Source organism: Macaca nemestrina, chromosome 11 (assembly GCF_043159975.1).
Source record: "Macaca nemestrina isolate mMacNem1 chromosome 11, mMacNem.hap1, whole genome shotgun sequence".
Lineage (NCBI taxonomy): Eukaryota > Metazoa > Chordata > Mammalia > Primates > Cercopithecidae > Macaca > Macaca nemestrina.
Window position 1 is genome coordinate 17,294,282 of NC_092135.1, and position 17,941 is coordinate 17,312,222.

Below are 17,941 nucleotides of genomic sequence, written 5' to 3' on the forward strand. Positions count from 1 at the left end.
ATTTTCTAGCCTATAAAACAAAGACAATACTTTCCAGGTTATCTTTTGTGAAAGTTAAGATAATATAAAGTTGAGATAATATAAAGCATTTAGCACAGGGCCTGACATACAATTATTGATAAATGCTAGCTATTATTATTTCCTGAGAAACACAACCTAGAGAGTAATTTTTTTCTAGAGATTAAATTTAAGCAAAGTAACAAGGAAATAGTCTAGGCATTCACACATCCGGGTGGGGCGGGGGGGGGAATCTAAACCAGGTAAGAATGATTACACAGAGGGGTTTCTCTAATTAGGTGAATCAAATTCATAAGGCTGAGATTTTTTTTTTTTTTTGTAAGAGTTCTTTAAACAGAAATAGAGTTAACTTCACTAACAAAAATGAAGCAACACATAAAGTTCTGAAAAGGCAGTCAGGAGTCCCCAAAGTGTTAACAGAGAGAACACAGGACTTAAATACAGAAGAACTCAGGTCCAAATAGCAGATTGAACCACCTGCCAGCTAGACAGCATCAAAAAAGTAATTTAAATTCTCTAATTCTGTTTTCTCACTTACAAAATTAGGTTAAAAAATAGGTGTCACAGAAAGCATGGCCAGCAGGTCCTCTATCAGACCTTTCCCTTCTGTGCCTAAAATTCTGAACTGTGTTTTACAATGAGCCTGAAAGTTCATTCACCGCCATATAGTATTTGCAATCCAAAGTCAATATCTCAACACGAAACTGGCAGGCAGGAAAGGAGGGTGAGTTTTTCGCTAAGTCTAAGTAAGAATCTGACTTCTCACCAGGAGCATGTCTGTTGTACTTACTTCAAACAGCATGCAAAACATGACTCATCAAGGAGTAAGAATTTCAATGAGTGCTTTTTGGTTAAGATATTGTGAGTATTTCTGCCTTTGGAGATGGCTAAAGAAATAGCATTATTCGGCCAGGTGCAGTGGCTCATGCCTGTAATCCCCGCACTCTGGGAGGATGAGGTGGGTGGATCACTTGAGGTTAGGAGTTCAACACCAGCCTGGCCTACATGGTGAAACTCCGTCTCTACTAACAATACAAAATTTAGCCGGGCATGGTGGCAGGCGCCTGTAATCCCAGCTACTTCAGAGGCTGAGGCAGGAAAATCACTTGAACCCAGGAGGCAGAGGGAGGTTGCAGTGAGCCGAGATCATGCCATTGCACTCCAGCCTGGGAGACGAGAGCAAAACTCCATCTCAAAAAAAAAAAAAAAAAAAAAAAGAAACAGCATTATTATTAAACAATATGCACAGAATTTATGGAAGAAACATGAACTTCCCACATACATTTCCCTCATTTACCCAGCTTTTCCCTACTGCTCTTCAAACAAGATCATTCTTATCTGCACTAATTGCTAGGATGTGGCCACAAGATGAACAGCTCCTCTTTCACTGACTCCTACAAAATATTTATGCTTACATTATAAGATTGCTAAGAAGTTGAAGTCAATTAGCAAAATTCCTTAATCCACTCCAGATATGAATATATCCAAGACTTTGACCATAAGGCTATATTAACCTCTGCTATCATAATCAATGAAACTAATTTACCAATATTGTATTTACCACAGGGGAAAAAAAAAAAGACATAAAAGGGAAAAGGAAATTCACAATGCAGTTCTGTAACCAAGCTACAATTTAACAAAAGTATATAAGGAGTCCCCTCATTTGGTTTGAATGATGGAGAAACTTGAGTAAAAACATGCATTTTAAAAAATCATTTAAGGTCGGGCATGGTGGCTCAGTTCCGTAATCCCAACACTTTGGGAAGCCGAGGCGGGCGGATCACAAGGTCAGGAGATCGAGACCATCCTGGTCATCATGGTGAAACCCCATCTCTACTAAAAACACAAAAAATAACTGGGCGTGGCGGCATGCGTCTGTAGTCCCAGCTGCTCAGGAGGCTGAGGAGGCTGAGGCAGGAGAATTGCTCTAACCTGGGAGGTGGAGGTTGCAGTGAGCCAAGATCGTGCCACTGCACTCCAGCCTGGCGACAGAGCAAGACTCCATCTCAGGAAAAAAAAAAAAAAAAAACGAAAAAGCAAAAAACACATTTAAAAAAATGATCCCCTCCACTGCCCAGAAAAAAAAAAAAAAAAAAAAAGCCTTAGGATGATCGTACAAGTGTTACAATGGTTTTTTTTTTAAATGTTTATGAATGCCTTTTAAAAAAAATGCTTTCTTCACCACTAATAGCAAGTTTGAGTTCTGTTGTTTAGTTTTTAAGCCATCAATGGGAATCTATGTGCCCAAATTGTATTTTACAATACTTTCCAATACAAACCAAAAAAGTGTGTAGATAAGGGTATCAATGTGAATGAAGTATTTCTTTTCAAATTCTTTTCAAAATAAGCATTCTCTTTTATGACCTGAATCTAGGTGATTCATATGTTGAGTTCTGCTGGACGATCCCGACAAGTTTTGGGATTAAGTTTCAAGTTTCCTAACTCTTAAAAGCTTTCTTATCTAAGACGATCAAGTTTTACAGATGGCCACTTTTTTCCAGCCACCTTTTCCCTAATTTATATAACGAATGAAATGAGCAACCTGATTCAGGTTACAACTTTTTACTTAAACTAAGTGGGTAATTGTAATTTAGAGACCTAAGAACTGAATGCATTCTCTAAAGCATAAAGAAATAGACAAATTATAGGTGCACAATTTGCATTCGGGGCCCACAGAATTTTGAAATGTAAAAGCTCCCTGTTAAGGCCATACTTAGAGATGCTTATCTCAGGGTCCTCGACCTCAAGGACTTATCCTCCATGTGCTAATAAAGCTGAAAGTGTAACTTCCCAGGAGGCACCACTGGCAACTTGCAAGACCAAAAAGCCTTTTGAGGACCAAAATAACTGAAACTCTAAAGGGGGAATTTCAGATTGTGACAAATGGTAAAGAGAGGGAGGTGGCAAGGGGACTCCTAATCAGTTCCATTCAAATCATCAAAGTGCAGTTAACAACCTCTCCTTATCAGAGAAACCAGTGTAATAACTTAAAAATATACTATTGTAATAATTGTAATTTTAAAACAGAAATACTCTAGGTTAAATTGAACCCCTCTCCCCGATCCTACTGGTCATTCAGCATGTTTTAAATTCAAGGTTGCCCTTTAGGAAAGGAGGTCACTTAAGGACAGTTGACCTCAATGAGACATCTTGTATACTAATTCGAAACTATTTCAAAGAGGGAAAAATGGAGATTAGAAAAGTAACATACTACTTGAGATGTTACCATATTATTTCTTAGGGCCACAGTTATTTACACTATTTTTCTGACAACTCAGTAATTTCTAAAGCATTAATTATGTAGCAATATTCGTCACTTTAACAAAACACATTTAAAAAGTTCTATCCTACTGACTCAGGCCAAATCTAATTTTAAAACTGAACTTAGACATAAAACTACTCATCAATTAGACTAAGAAGGGGGAAATAAAAAAAACTATTGGTTCCGAGAAATGAGAACCAATTAAGAAAAAACTTTATAATAAAGTGTTCATGAAAAACTTTATAATAAAGTGTTCATCAATAAAATACATGGAAGTTCCAAGGCTAATCTAGGCTAGTGCTTTCCTAGGGAGAATATTAAGAAGTTGGTTGTTTCTCTCTACCTAACTGGGATTTTAGAAACTGCCACACTAGCTAGTTATGAGAATGAAGATTAAAGAAATTTCACATAAAGAGTGAAGGACACACAATCTTTTAAGTAACAATAATGAAATTAATAATTATAATTAATAAAAAAACAAGCCTCTCACTGCCTTCCCCCTCAAAAAAAAAAAAAAAAAAAAATTGGGAGTGTTTTGGGAATTGGAGAGATGTAATCAGAACAGAAAAAAAAAACCCTTTCCTATAAGTCATCGTGAAGCAGTGATTCTACATTAAAATAAGAGTAGTCTATTCTCTATGTAGTTACGAGTGTGGTACAACTCTCTAAAATGTCTATTAATACAAAATGAAAGATCACTTTTAAGCCATTCTACATTTTAGCAAACTACCCTACAGATCTAGGAGTAACTACTTGCAACTTAAACACATTCCTATATACCTCTATACCTTTCTGCTTCCTTCAAGATACCTTTACAGAATGAAAGAATACAACTTAAATTAGTTTATTTCCCAGGGTGCTTCCTTTCTCCCCTCTCCATGAAACATAAGCACATTTTTTAAGTCATATAAATGGATACCAAGCACCTGTAATTCAGTCTCTTTAAAATCTGCTTAATTTTAAAAGTTCTAATAAGATGTGTTCAGGTTGGAAACTAAAAACTACCTTATAAGGGTATAAAAGACTGAAAGCAGGAAGCGGCTTTGACAAAACTAAGGAAGTTACAGCGCGCTTGCTCACTGGGGGACTTTTTGGAGGCTACAGAAGTAACACATGACATCTTTCTCCCTCGAATTAAAATGTGACTCGGTTCACCGGTTGAAACGCAGAGGGAGATGGCAATGACCGGGAGTCGAAAGGAGAAGGTGGGTGGTCAAATGAAAACCCCACTGTAGGTTCCCATTTTCAGAGTCCGATTCTTCCCTTTCCCCACCCACACCCTGGGCAGAATGTTGTCACAGCGATCTTGCAAAACCTACCAGGAGCGCTTCTCTTTTCTAGCTCCTCTACCAGGCCAGTCCCCGAGCTCGGCCCCTGGGTCCCCACACCGACTGGCAAAAAGGGACACGGAGGGAAAGCAAAGCCGGATGGGTCGGGCCCGGGGACCACCCCTAAGACGACCGTCCCTAGCACTCTCTGGGCGGCACTGCCCACCGCAGTGGGGGAAGGGCCGGGAGGGGTCGCGCGGAGGAAGCTGCAGGGAGGGTTGGAGGTTGAATCTGGGGCCCGCGCCCCCGCCCCAGTCCTAGGAGGGAGAAACGAGGGGACCGGCGAGGCCCTGGCTCCGGGCCCCACCCCTCGCTGGCCGGCGAGTCTAGGACTGACAGCCGGCGGCAGCACCTCGCCGCACCATTCATTTCCCGGCCTCCTCCCTCCCCCGCCATTTTCCTTCCTCCGCCTCAGTTTCCCCACCCCCGCCCGTAAGCCCCCTTACCCCGTGCCACAGTCCACCACACAGGCCGGCAGCCGTCCCGCCATCTTCCTCCTCGCCTGCTGCTGCTGCTGCCGCCGTCTGCTCCGTGCTGCTAGGGGCCAGAGATTGGCGGCGGGAGACAGGCGCTATCTGACCATCCACAGCCGGGCCGCCTTCACCGTCCGGGGGGTAGCCGGGAAGCCGAAGCAGTAGCAAGAAAGCAGCAGGCTCGGTCAGCGGCTATCACTTCCGCAACCCAAGCAGGCAGGCAGTCCCCGCCCTGCCCCGCCGCGGCCTCCTCCCCCTCTCTCTTCTCTCCTCCCCACTCCTGCCCCCACCCTACAACTTCTTCCCCTCACGCCGCCTTTCCCCGGGAAGCCAAGATGGCCGCCGGTGCCGACGCCCCGGCCAGGCCAGGCCCAGGCCCCGAGCACTCCCCCTTCCGCTCCGAGCGGGAGGGGCTAGCGAGCATGCGCAATAAGGTGCGTTAGCCTGCCGGGGCTCCGATCCTGAAGTTAGTGAAATCCACTGCGGGTTTTCCAGGAGGGTAGAGACGGAGTAGTCTAGCCGAGCTTCTAGTTCTGCTTCTGAAGCTGGAAGGGGCTTTTCGGTGGTAGCCCTTGGGTTAGTTTCAGTTACTTCTCTGCTAGGTTGAGGAAAGAGTGGAAGCGCCTCCTGCAGCCACGAATATCCTCCAGTGCCTGGGAGAAAACGGCCTAATCGAAAACGTCCGCGGCATGCATCCATTCTTAAAACTTGAGTGGCTGCTTTTCTGGGTGGAAAAGAGCGATATCACACAGGGTGAGCAGTCGGGGAACGGATGAACAAAGGCTTGCACCGTGGCCCTGATGTCTTTGTTCCGAGTTTTATTCAGTTGTACTTGTGCGTTGTTACAGGACTTCAGAATGTAGCCCTGCCCCCCAACCCCCACCTCCCAAGGCCTGAGCTCCTGAGGAAGGCAAACCGCCCAGGAATATATTCTGCAAAACTACAAACAGCCTTTATTCAAGGCTTTTGGACTATGACAAAGATTACCCTCAGGAGTAGTAAGATTCTACTAGCGGGATAATAGAAGGGATTTAGCCCCCCCCAAAAAAAATTTTTTTTAAGTTAAAGACGGAGGCGGGCCGCAGTGGGTCAGGCCTGTAATTTCAATGCTTTGGAAAGCCGAGGTGGGAGGAGAGGATAGCTTGAGGCTAGGAGTTCGAGATCAGTCTGGGCACATAGGGAGACCCCCCCCCCACCACCATCCCTCCAAAAAAAGAAAAGAAAACTGGAAAGCCTTAAAGAAACCTTTCAAACTTTAGTGTGTGTCAGAATCACCCGAAAGGTTTGTTAAAACAGATTGCTGGGCCACACCCCCAGAATTCTCTGACTGGGCTGTCTGAAATAATGCCTGAAAATCTGCGTATCTAATCAGTTCCTAGTTCCACTTTAGGACCCTAGAAGGTTAATAGCTTTCCTCTCTACCAGGCTGATCTTAACAATAAACCATTCTGAGTTTGCTAATGTGAAGCTAAAATAAAAATATTCTTTAAAAGGAAGGATGTCTTATTCAGTCCGTGAGATCATCTAATGTGGTATTAAGCTGGCCTGGGGGATGGAATCGGGTGTTTCATTTATTCACTTGGCAGGTAAGTATTGCTTACCTACTCTGTTATGGCAGGGACTGTGCTGACTCTGAGTATTCGGTGGGACAAAATAGTTGAGGTCTCTTGTAGAGTTTGCAGATTAGCGGAAAACAGACAAATTGTGTTAAGAGCAGTAGAAAGGAGAGCTGAGGACTCTGAGAAATGAGGGCAAAGAGTGGGAGAATGGGAGAAAGGTGGAAGGCAGGGAAGGAGTCTGACCAGCTGGTATTTAAAAGCTGAGATGGGAGGAAGAGCCTCCCAGGAGAGTGAACAGCAAGTATCAAGGACCTGAGGCAGGAGCAAGCTTGGCATCTTCTACAAGATGAAAGAAGATCCATATGGTCAAAACGAAAGAGTCAGAGAAGATGCAATGGGAGAGGAAGCCTGAGAGATAAGGAAGAGTCAAACAGTGCAAGAATTTGTAGACTGCTCTAAGCATTTTAAAGTTTATCTTGAAAGCAGCTTGATAAAGTAGATTTATGGTAATGGTTTAAAAATAAAAATTAAGCAACTTGACAGGATTTAGGCAAGAAAAAGTTGTGGCTGCTTTGTAGAGAATGGCTCCAGCAGAGTCCAGATTAAATCATACATTGTATGATACGCTGTGTTCCAGAGTTCAGGGATAGAAGTATGTGAGGGTCAGCATCCAGATGGAATCAGGTATGTGCAGAGGAGACTCACTAAAGGGCATCATCATTAATTAGTGTCCAGCATGTCTACAGCTATTCACAAGAGAAGGCTTTTCTTAGAGGTTGTTTTCAAAGAAGTCAAACAACTGGTTTTCTCAGATTTGTTGTCGTTGGTTTCTCCACTACCTTTTAGAAGGTGCTAGATGGGGATTCTTTGCTCCCACTTCTACTATCTGGTAATTAAAGTCCTTTGAGGAAGCATATGCTTGAAGATTGGCTCTGACAGAAAAGACAGATGTGGCTTAGTAGGGGTAGAATAAATGATTGTTTCCAGCAGTTACAAGTAGTAAGTCAGGAGTGAAGAGATCCTACTAAAGAAGTTCCAAGAGCAGAGGTTAATACCTTCGGTCACTTGGGCAGCCCATGCCAGTAACCCTCAAGATGGCTGCCCACACTCTGGCCTTGCACCGTTGTCATGGAAGTCGTTAACTCAAGCAGGGTTGGAAACTAGTGCTTCGAGGTCTAGGCAGGTACTGTTATGAGTGAAGGGGGCCATAAGGAGGGATGGCAATGTGAAGAGCCCACAACCCAACAGAAGGCAGCAGACAACTGTTGCCATGTGGAAATACAGGCCTGGTATTGCCAGAGCCTTTTTTTTTCCCCAAGAGAAGTCTGAAATCTGCATTTTTATCCTTGGTTACTGTAACGGTTTGAATGTGTTCCCCCAAAGTTCATGTGTAAGAGATACAATTTCCAATGCAACAGTGCTGAGAGGTGGGAGCTTTAAGAAGTGATTAGGCCAGGAGGACACTGTCTTCATAAATGGATCACAGGACTGGGTGCCTGATAAAAAGGAGTTTGCCCTCCTTCCCTCTCTCTTGCCCATGTGATGCCTTCCACAGTGTTTTGACACAGCAGGGATGCCTTCACCAGATGATGGCCCTTTGATCTTGGACTTCCCAGCCTCTACGACTATGAAAAATAATTTCTGTTCTTTATAAATTACCCAGTCTCTGATATTCTATAAGCAGCACAAACTAGACTAAGACAGTAACTCATTTTTTTCTGCGTGTCATATCTGACCTGTGGCCTGCCAGTTTGCATCTTTTGATTTCAGAAGCTACATGTGGTTCAGAAGTTTGTTGCCTTCAAATATGAAGCTCATGTCAGTGCTAAGTACTATCTGTCATTTCATAGGCATGAGGAGACTGTCACAGTCTCACATAGTCAAGACTGTCCTGTGTTTGTAAAGGCAGCAACTGTTAGAAGCATTTGGAAGCTTTCAATGCTTGTTGAAAACGTCATTGGCGCTTATTCCTCATAATCTTGTCTACCCACTCTGCTTGCTTCAGATCACTTCTACTTCCTGTTTGCTGCATGCCAAATTGGCCAGCCTCTCTGCTCCTGTGGTGGCCCAGCCTTCCTCAGCTGCACATAGCCTTCAGATACACATCCGGCCAAAGCATTTCTGACCACCCCGTTTGCATATGCACCCCCTCCCTGCTTACTCATCTCCAAACACAGAAGCAAAGGATGTCAGACACATTTCATCCTTCATTTCATATTTCTCCCTGATAGCACCTCAGTTTCCTTTCAGTTCAGGTCAACCTGGTGCTTGGTTCTTACCCATTTCCAAACCTGTTCCCAACCTTTCAAGCATTTGTGACTCTTGCAGTATCTTTCTCCTGTGGCTCAAGTAAGCCATAGCAAGTTCCCATTACTTGCATCAAATTTGAGAAGCCTAAGTGGTACAGAAGCCCGTAGAGTTTAAGTGATTTTTCCCAATGTCTTTTTTTTTTTTTTTTGAGACGGAGCCTCGCTCTGTCACCCAGGCTGGAGTGCAGTGGTGCGATCTCGGCTCACTGCAAGCTCCACCTCCTGGGTTCATGCGATTCTCCTGCCTCAGCCTCCTGAGTAGCTGGGACTACAGGCGCCTGCCACCACGCCCGGCTTTTGTGTGTGTGTATGTGTGTGTGTGTCTGTATATTTTTAGTAGAGACGGGGTTTCACCTTGTTAGCCAGGATGGTCTTGATTTCCTGACCTTGTGATCTGCCCGTCTCGGCCTCCCAAAGTGCTGGGATTACAGGCGTGAGCCACCACTCCCGGACTCCAAAATCTTAAAGAAACTAAGGAACAGAGTCTAAACCAAAATCTAGTTCTTACGCCTTTTAGGGGCTCTTTAATTGTAACGACAAATTAGCAAATTGTCTTTCGATCTTAAAAAGTATCCAGGAAATTCATACCACTCAATTTCCATTATTTTAAGATGAAGAATAGTATTTTAAAAATCAACTTAGGTGCGTCCTACAGGGATGACTTTGCAAATTGGCAGATGAACCAGATTCACAGAGAGCATCAATTCAAAGCAGATAAGTGGTCGAGGTACCCCATGCAGCCTAGTGGTCAGAGGGGAGGGACTGATCTTAGCAACTAACTTACTGTGTAGGGAGAGCACCGATTTTATAATCAAAAGACTTGAAGTGAGTATGAACTCTTTGACTTACTCTGTTTCTTCATCTATAAAATTGACAGGAATATTTATCCTATAGGGTTGTCATAAAGCTTGAATTTTGTAAGAAACCTATTGTAAATTACAGAGTGATTTTATTATGGACAGATCAAGAGGAAAATGGTTTAGTTATAAAGTCATGACTGACTTATTACTTAAACATACAAAATGAAACACACAAAAGCTTGTCCTCTTCCCAGGTGTTATCTTGGGGCCTGTGTGCCTACACTTTTGATGCTACCATTGTGCAAAATATTTTTAGAAGCTCTTCTCTAGACTTGCCTTCAAAGCCTACAGCACATTGTTTTAAATGTCTTCACTGGTGGCAGATCTTGCCCTTTGTGAGTAGATTTCATTTTCAGGATTGGCCAAAAGTCATTTCTTCAGAGCCAAGTCCAGTAAATACATGGCTTATCAACTAGGGTTGTGTTTTATCAGAAGTTTTATGTGACTATAAGTAAAACTGGTTTTCTTATTTGACTTATAAACTGCCTCTACCCTGGTTTTAAAATGCAGTTCTAGAATATTTTATTCAGTGGCCACATCCCTGGGGACTATAGACTGAATGTCTGTGTTCTCTCATCCCCCCACCAATTCATATGTTGAAATTCTTGCGGCCGGGCACAGTGGCTCAAGCCTGTAATCCCAGCACTTTGGGAGGCTGAGACGGGCGGATCACGAGGTCAGGAGATCGAGACCATCCTGGCTAACACGGTGAAACCCCGTCTCTACTAAAAAATACAAAAAACTAGCCGGGCGTGGTGGCGGGCACCTGTAGTCCCAGCTACTCAGGAGGCTGAGGCAGGAGAATGGCGTAAACCCAGAAGGTGGAGCTTGCAATGAGCTGAGATCCGGCCACTGCACTCCAGCCTGGGTGACAGAGCGAGACTCCGTCTCAAAAAAAAAAAAAAGAAGTTCTAACCCCCAGGGTGATGGTATTAGGAAGTGGGGCCTTTGAGAAGTGATTAGGTCATGAGGGCTGACCCCTCATGAATAGGATTAGTTCCCTTTTAAAAGAGACCCCAAAGAACTGCCTTACCCTTTCCACCGTGTGAGGACACAAGAAGACAGCCATCTATGAACTGGAAAGCAGCCCTTCACCAAAGGTGCATCTGCTCACATCTGGATCTTGGACATCTCAGCTTGCAGAGCTATGAGAAATTTCTACGATATGTGTTTGTTTGAACTGGAGTCTCACTCTGTCGCCCAGGCTGGAGTGCAATGGCTCAATGTTGGCTCACTACAACCTCTGCTTCCCGGGTTCAAGCAGTTCTCCTGCCTCAGCCTCCCGAGTAGCTGGGACAACAGATGCACGCCACGAAGGCCTGCTAATTTTTGTAATTTTGGTAGAGATGGGGTTTCACCATGTTGACTAGGCTGGTCTCAAACTCCTGAGCTCAAGTGATCCACCTGCATTGGCCTCCCAAAGTGCTGGGATTACAAGTGTGAACCACCACACCCGGCCAAATTTCTATTTTTTACAAAGCCTAAATTTTTATTATTTATAAATAAATTGTTTTTGTATAAGGGATTGAATATCCCTTATCCAAAATGCTTGGGACTACAAATATTTAAGATTTTGGATTTTTTCAGATTTGGGAATATGCACATATACAAAATGAAATATCTTGGGGGTGAGACCCAAGCATAAACACAAAATTCATTTATATTTCATATATGCCTTATACACATAGCCTGAAGGTAATTTTATACAGTATTTTTAATATGTGTATGAAACAAAATTTGTATATAAGTATTTACGTGTAGCATTTTCCATTTGTGGTGTCATGTCAGTGCTCAGAAGATTTCAGATTTTGAAACAGTTTGGATTTTGGATTTTCAGATTGGTGATGCTCCACTAGGGATACTTTGTTATAGCAGTCTGAACAAGCCAAGATGCTGGGATAAAAATAGTCATTATATGCTTGATTTCATTGAAAAAATATATATATGTATATGTATGTATGTATACATATACATATATATTTTGAGACGGAGTCTTGCTCTGTCACTCAGGCTGGAGTGCAGTGGCGTGATCTAGACTCATTGCAACCTCCGCCTCCTGGGTTCAAGCAGTTCTCCTGTCTCAGCCTCCCAAGTAGCTGGGATTACAGACATGTACCACCACGCCTGGCTAATTTTTGTATTTTTAGTGGAGACGGGGTTTCACCATGTTGGCCGGGCTGATCCCGAACTCCTGACCTCAAATGATCCACCCGCCTCGTCTTCCCAAAGTGCTGAGATTACAGACGTGAGCCTCCACACCCAGCCTGAAAATATATTTCACAGAGCGATAATGTCTGTACAACGTTTGAAATGAGGTGAGATTCTGTGGGATAGAATCCTAATCCCCTCACTGCCTATAAAGAATGAATAGTTTCAATTTTGACTCTCAGTTTGAAAGAAAAGTTATGCCCTATCTCCCTTGTCTCACACACACACACACACACACACACACACACACACACTTGCGCAAACATATACACTTCCTGTTATATATAAAAATGGATGACAAATTTCTAGTATCCAATAAAATCCATACCCCTTTTTTGGGACCTACAAAGCCCCCCATGTTCTGGTGCCCACCTCAGTGTTCAGCTTGTCTCATCTTCACCCACGTTCCATTAAACTGCATTAACCTTCTTGTTGCTGTTCACACCCACCAGGCTCTTCCCACCTGCGTTCACTACCCGCACTTCTCCACCAGTCATCAATTAATCCAGAATCACTTGCCTCCTCAGAGAAGCCTTTCCTGACCACCCAATGTAGAGTAGCCTGTCTCACTGTCTCCCCCGTCACCAAGTGTTAATTCTCTGGGGGAAATGTCTTATTTACTTATTGGTTTGTTTGTTTCTTATCAACTAGGGTTGTCTCTCCCAGTTAGAAAATACTCCCACTGAAGTTTGAAGAGAGTCTGGCATGTAATAAGTGCTCAATAAATATCTGTTGAGAGAATAAATGAATCAAATAACAAAAATAAAACTGTAAATTATAAGAAATTAGAAGGGAATTTAGAAAAAAAAAGTTTATATAATCTCAAGGTTATATAAGGGGAGGACTTTCTTAAGTAAAAGAAGAAACCCATAGCCATTAGTGGGAAGATTTGGTTACGTGAGCAATTAAATTCCCACTAACTTAGATACATTTTTAAATTACAGATTAAAAGAGAATATTTTAAAATAGAAAAACTATCCAGAGCTGTATGGAAAATAAACATGCTGATCACTGGTGGAGATGTGAATTGCCACACCCTTCTGGAAAGTTATCTAGCAGTGTCTACTAAAACTTAACATTCACATATATTAGACTTAGAAATTTCATTTTGTTGAATTCTAAAGATATACAAATACGGATGTTGGAGAGATCGTGATTATGAAAGATTTTAAAATCAGAGTATTTAGAAATATATTGTTTGTTCCCAGTGCCACTGTGGCCAGGTAAATCTCAGGGGCTTTCTTATCCCAGAAGGCAAGGCTGGATCTTGAGGGGCAACTAGCAATCTCTTCCATCTGTCTGTATTAACCTAGAGAGATATGGAGCAGAGATTGACACTTACTCCTTCTTCCTTAGTAGCAACACCTGGATTTTATTCAGATGCAGTGCACCCAGCCAAAAGACTACATTTCTCAATCTCCATTGTAGCTGGATGTGGCTGTGTGATCAAGTTATGACCAATGAGATATAAGTAGAAGTAGCTGGGCCAGGCACAGTGGCTCACACCTGTAATCCCAGCACTTTGGGAGGCCAAGGCAGGAGGATCACTTGCACTCAGGAGTTGGAAACTGCAGACCAGCCAGGAGAACATAGTGAGACCTTGTCTCTACACAAAATGAAAAGATTAGCTGGGTATGGTGGCTTGTGCCTGTGGTTCCAGCTACTTCCAGCTACTTGGGAGGCAGAGATGGAAGGATCACTTGAGCCCGGGAGATTGAGGCCTCAGCGAGCCATAATCATGCCACTGTACTCCAGGCTGGGTGACAAGAGCAAGACCCTGTCTCTCAAAAAAAAAAAAAAAAAAAAAAGCTGGGTGGAACATCTGGCAAACATCTTTAAAGAAGGCTGACTCAATTAGGAGGGGCACCATTTTGTTTCTTGCCCTCCACCCTTCTTCCTGCCTGAAACAGGTAAGGTAACTACAGCTCTTTGGCCATTATGGATGACAAGCTGACCTTGAGATTGGAAGCCATGTCCTATGAAAGATAACGAGAAGGAGCCCAGGTACCTTGTGACACTGGAGTGTCATATTAGCCCTGGACTACCCACCTCCAGACTTATTTTGTATGACAGAAAAATAAACCCTTAGTGTTTAAGCCATTATAATTTGTCATTTTTGGTTATACGCAACTGAATCAAATACTAATTGATAATACCATGTTATAATGTTAAATATAAAAAGTAAGTTGCTAAGTAATGCCAGAAGAATATAAACTCAAATGTGTATAGGTAATAGGCCAGTAATACAGAAAGGTGGATGAGTGACAGTATAAATAGTAGGGATACAGAGGACATATTGAATTGGAAAGCCCCTGCAACATTAATAATATTATTACCATGTGGCCATGTGGATTGAGATCTTCCAGTTTTTCATGTTAAATTTCCCCGATGTTCTGCAAACAAAACATTTTCCCAGCTGTATCTACACTGCAGCCTATCAGTTTGTGACTTTTGATTTGTAGTATGGTCTAATATTTAGAAAATGAAATAAAAGGGAGAAGGATAGAAGGGAGAAAAGAAGGAGGGGTGGACCAGCACTTTGGGAGGCCGAGATGGATGGATTACGAGGTCAGGAGTTCGAGAGCAGCCTGGACAACGTGGTGAAACCCCATCTCTACTAAAAATACAAAAATTAGCTGGGCGTGGTGGCCTATGCCTGTAATCTCAGCTACTCGAGAGGTTGAGGCAGGAGAATCGCTTGAACTTGGGAAGCGGAGGTTGCCGTCAGCCAAGATGGTGCCATTGCACTCCAGCCTGGGTGACAGAGCGAGACTCATCTCAAAAAAAAAAAAAAAGTTATTGTCTGCTGTATGTTAAACTGGGAGTCTAATATATAAACATGTGACCTTGCCAGTTAGGAGAAAATCCAGGAAATGGTACAAACGGTACCTTGATTTTTTTTCTTCCTCATCTCAATCTAAAACTGCAGTTTATTCCAGTGTGATGAGAAGAAATTGGACTGAGATTCCTTTTTTTTTAATGAGGCATCCATTTTCATCCTTCGATGAAATTGACAACTTGTGACAATTCTCACTTTTTGGAACAAGTCTCCTAATTATAGAAGAAGCTAATGATGATAATATAATAAATTATAAATTATTTGACTGTTTTCAGTTTATCCAAAGGAAGTTTATCAAACTTTCTCCTCCTACTTTCTGCTCCACCCCACCCCCCCAGCCCCTGATGCACACGCTGTGCCCTCACAGCACTTATGCCTAGAGAATTATGATCCTTAAATAGCAACCAATTGTTCTTAAATAGCAGTCAGTTCTAGCAGTGTATCAGTTAGATATTCCAGAATATTTCACAAAATAATAATTTTGCAGATGGAACATTATAGCTCCGTAGTCTAGCAAATGAGGGAACTAAGATACAGAGAAATTAAGTGACTTAAGATCTCACAACAAGCTAGTGGAATACTTCTACATAAATATATCTCTAGATACTCATAGAAGGTAAAAGCTACATTGAAAATTCACACAACTCTTCTGGAAAATAGCAAATTCAATGATGCTATAAAGTCTGGCCTAATATTCTAGTGGTCAAGACACTTTGGGTAGTAAATGAGAGAAGCCAAATTCAAATCAGGCTAAGAATAAAAAGAAATTTTTTTCTTTCAAGTGGTTGGAGCTCAAGTAAGTGTAAATTCCAGGGGATAAATTGGATTCAGGCATAGCTGGATGCAAAGACTCAAAAATGGCATCAGAATCTGCCTCTCTTTCTCTCTTGGTGTTGCTTGCCACTGTGTTGTCTTCATTCTCAGGTAGCTTTACTCACACAGTGGCAACAATGGCTTATGTCCTAATGGTTCATCAACCACAGGGCAGAGTACACTTTTCCTCAGCGGTCCAAGCAAAACTCCTGGGACTGACTCTCACTGGCTTACTTGGATCAGGTGTCCTGCCGGAGCACAACACTGTAACTCCAGGTGGCCAAACTTGAATCTCATACCGCCTCCCTACCACCAGCTCCACTAAAGAACCACATGGACAGAAGGGGAGGAGTGGTTACAAAAGGAAAAAATAAATGTTTATTACCCAGAGAGGGATAATGAATGTAAGGCAAGCAAAAACAAGGGGAAAAAGTCCATTAAAAAATTCTTATTTACACTCACATTGAACTGTAAACTAATGCAATTAAGAGTCTCATTTCTTGCTTAGTGGTTAGGGATTTATATTTCTTTAAAAAAATACTACCAACACTAAGTAAGGGGATACTGTAAAAGACGACAACAAATAATATGCAATGAAAAAAACTGGGCTTTGAAAAAAAAAAAAAAGATGTACTGTGTGTGTGTGTTTATCATATTGTTAGCCCATAAATGAACACAAAGGCAAATGAAAAATAAAAACACTGGACATCTGCCAAACATTACATTAATCTCAATGTTTGATGATTCCATCAATCCTGCACTGGGGAAAGCAGTCATTATGTTTTTGTGGTAGCATTTGTTTATTTTGGTTTCCATATCATCTCAAATGCTGATGAGCTTGTGCTAGCTACACGTGGATAGTATTTTATTAAAAGGCATATATTTAGTTCATAAAGAGAAGTCGTCTCATACACAGCCAGTTCCTTATCATAACTAGCATTCTCTTCATTCATTTCTCCTTTCATTCATTCGTTTATATTATGTGCCAGTTAGGAACTAGGAACAAGGCTAGACTCTAAGGAGATGACTAATTTGCAGCCCCACCCTTTGAAGTCAAAGTACAGTAAAGGGAAACAGACAAGTAAAAATTCAAGTACACCATGACAAGTGATTAACACAGGGTTTGAGAAGCAGAGGAGGACCCTAACTTAGAGATCAGAGAAAGCTTCAAAGTTGGCTTAGGGAATGCTCTCCAGGGTGGAAAGGAGGTTAAAGGCAATTCTAGAGAAAATAACATGCAATGACACAGAGACTTAAAAGAACCCTGGGTGTTTAAGAAATGGGTTACAACTCTGGCTATGACATAGGGTGTGTACAGGGGAAGAGTTGATGTGAATGACTTTGTGTGCTAAGTTTGGACTTTGCCTTGTAATTCTAAAACTCCCTCAGCTAGAACCAGACTGACAGTAAAGAACCATCTGGATAACTTGTTAAAAATACAGATTGCTCAGACCTCACTTCTAGAAATTTTGATTCACAGGAATCTGTGTTTAAAAAAAAAAAAAAAATTCCAGCTGGGCTCAGTGGCATGCATCGATAATCTCAGCTACTTGGGAGACTGAGTCCAGAGGATCACACGAGGTCAGGAGTTTGAAACCAACCTGAGAAATACAGCAAGACGTCGTCTAAAAAAATGAAAAATTTCCTATGTAATTCTGGAGCACATCCAAGTTTGAGAACCACGGTATGTAGGAAATGAGGAACTGTCAAAGGGTCTTGGGAAAAATAATGACATACTTTGGAAAGAGAGGCCAGGCACGATGGCTCACTCCTAGAATCCCAGCACTTTGGGAGGCCAAGGCGGGTGGATCACCTGAGATCAGGAGTTCGAGACCAACTTGGCCAATATGGTGAAACCCCGCCTCTACTAAAAATACAAAAACTAGCTGGACTTGGTAGTGTGCACCTGTAATCCCAGCCTTTAGGGAGGCTGAGGCAGGAGAATCACTTGAACATGGGAGACAGAGGTTGCAGTGAGCCAAGATCATGCCATTGCACTCCAGCCTGGGCAACAGAGCAAGACTCCGTCTCAAAAAAAGAGAGAGAGAGCCCTTTTTTCCAGTGGCGAATTGCTTTACAGCATGTCAAAACAGGAGACGGGGAGACCTGATAAGTGAGTATGTGATAGAACAAGTCAGAAATGGTGAGCACCTGTACTGTTGCAGAGGCAGTGGGGGTGGAGAGCAGGCAAATGTTCAGAGGTATTTCTGAGAAATGTAATCCACAGGACCAGATGATCTGTTTGATGTGAAAAAGTGAAAAGGGGTGGCTT

General features: G+C 42.4%; 1 protein-coding gene and 1 long non-coding RNA gene across 2 annotated transcripts in view; one reads left to right on the forward strand and one right to left on the reverse strand.

The window, feature by feature from the left end:
* Positions 1–5,290, reverse strand: part of LOC105492525 (actin related protein 3) — a 72,828-nt gene extending 67,538 nt beyond the window's left edge. Inside the window, exon 1 of the mRNA XM_011759715.3 lies at positions 5,055–5,290. Coding sequence (XP_011758017.1) covers positions 5,055–5,098 — 44 coding nt within the window. The 5' untranslated portion in view covers positions 5,099–5,290. The remainder of the gene's footprint in view (positions 1–5,054) is intronic.
* LOC139357077 (uncharacterized) overlaps positions 5,160–17,941 on the forward strand; it is a 54,410-nt gene continuing 41,628 nt past the window's right edge. The window contains exons 1-2 of the long non-coding RNA XR_011609693.1: positions 5,160–5,297; positions 5,684–6,667. This is a non-coding gene — a long non-coding RNA (uncharacterized lncRNA). The remainder of the gene's footprint in view (positions 5,298–5,683; positions 6,668–17,941) is intronic.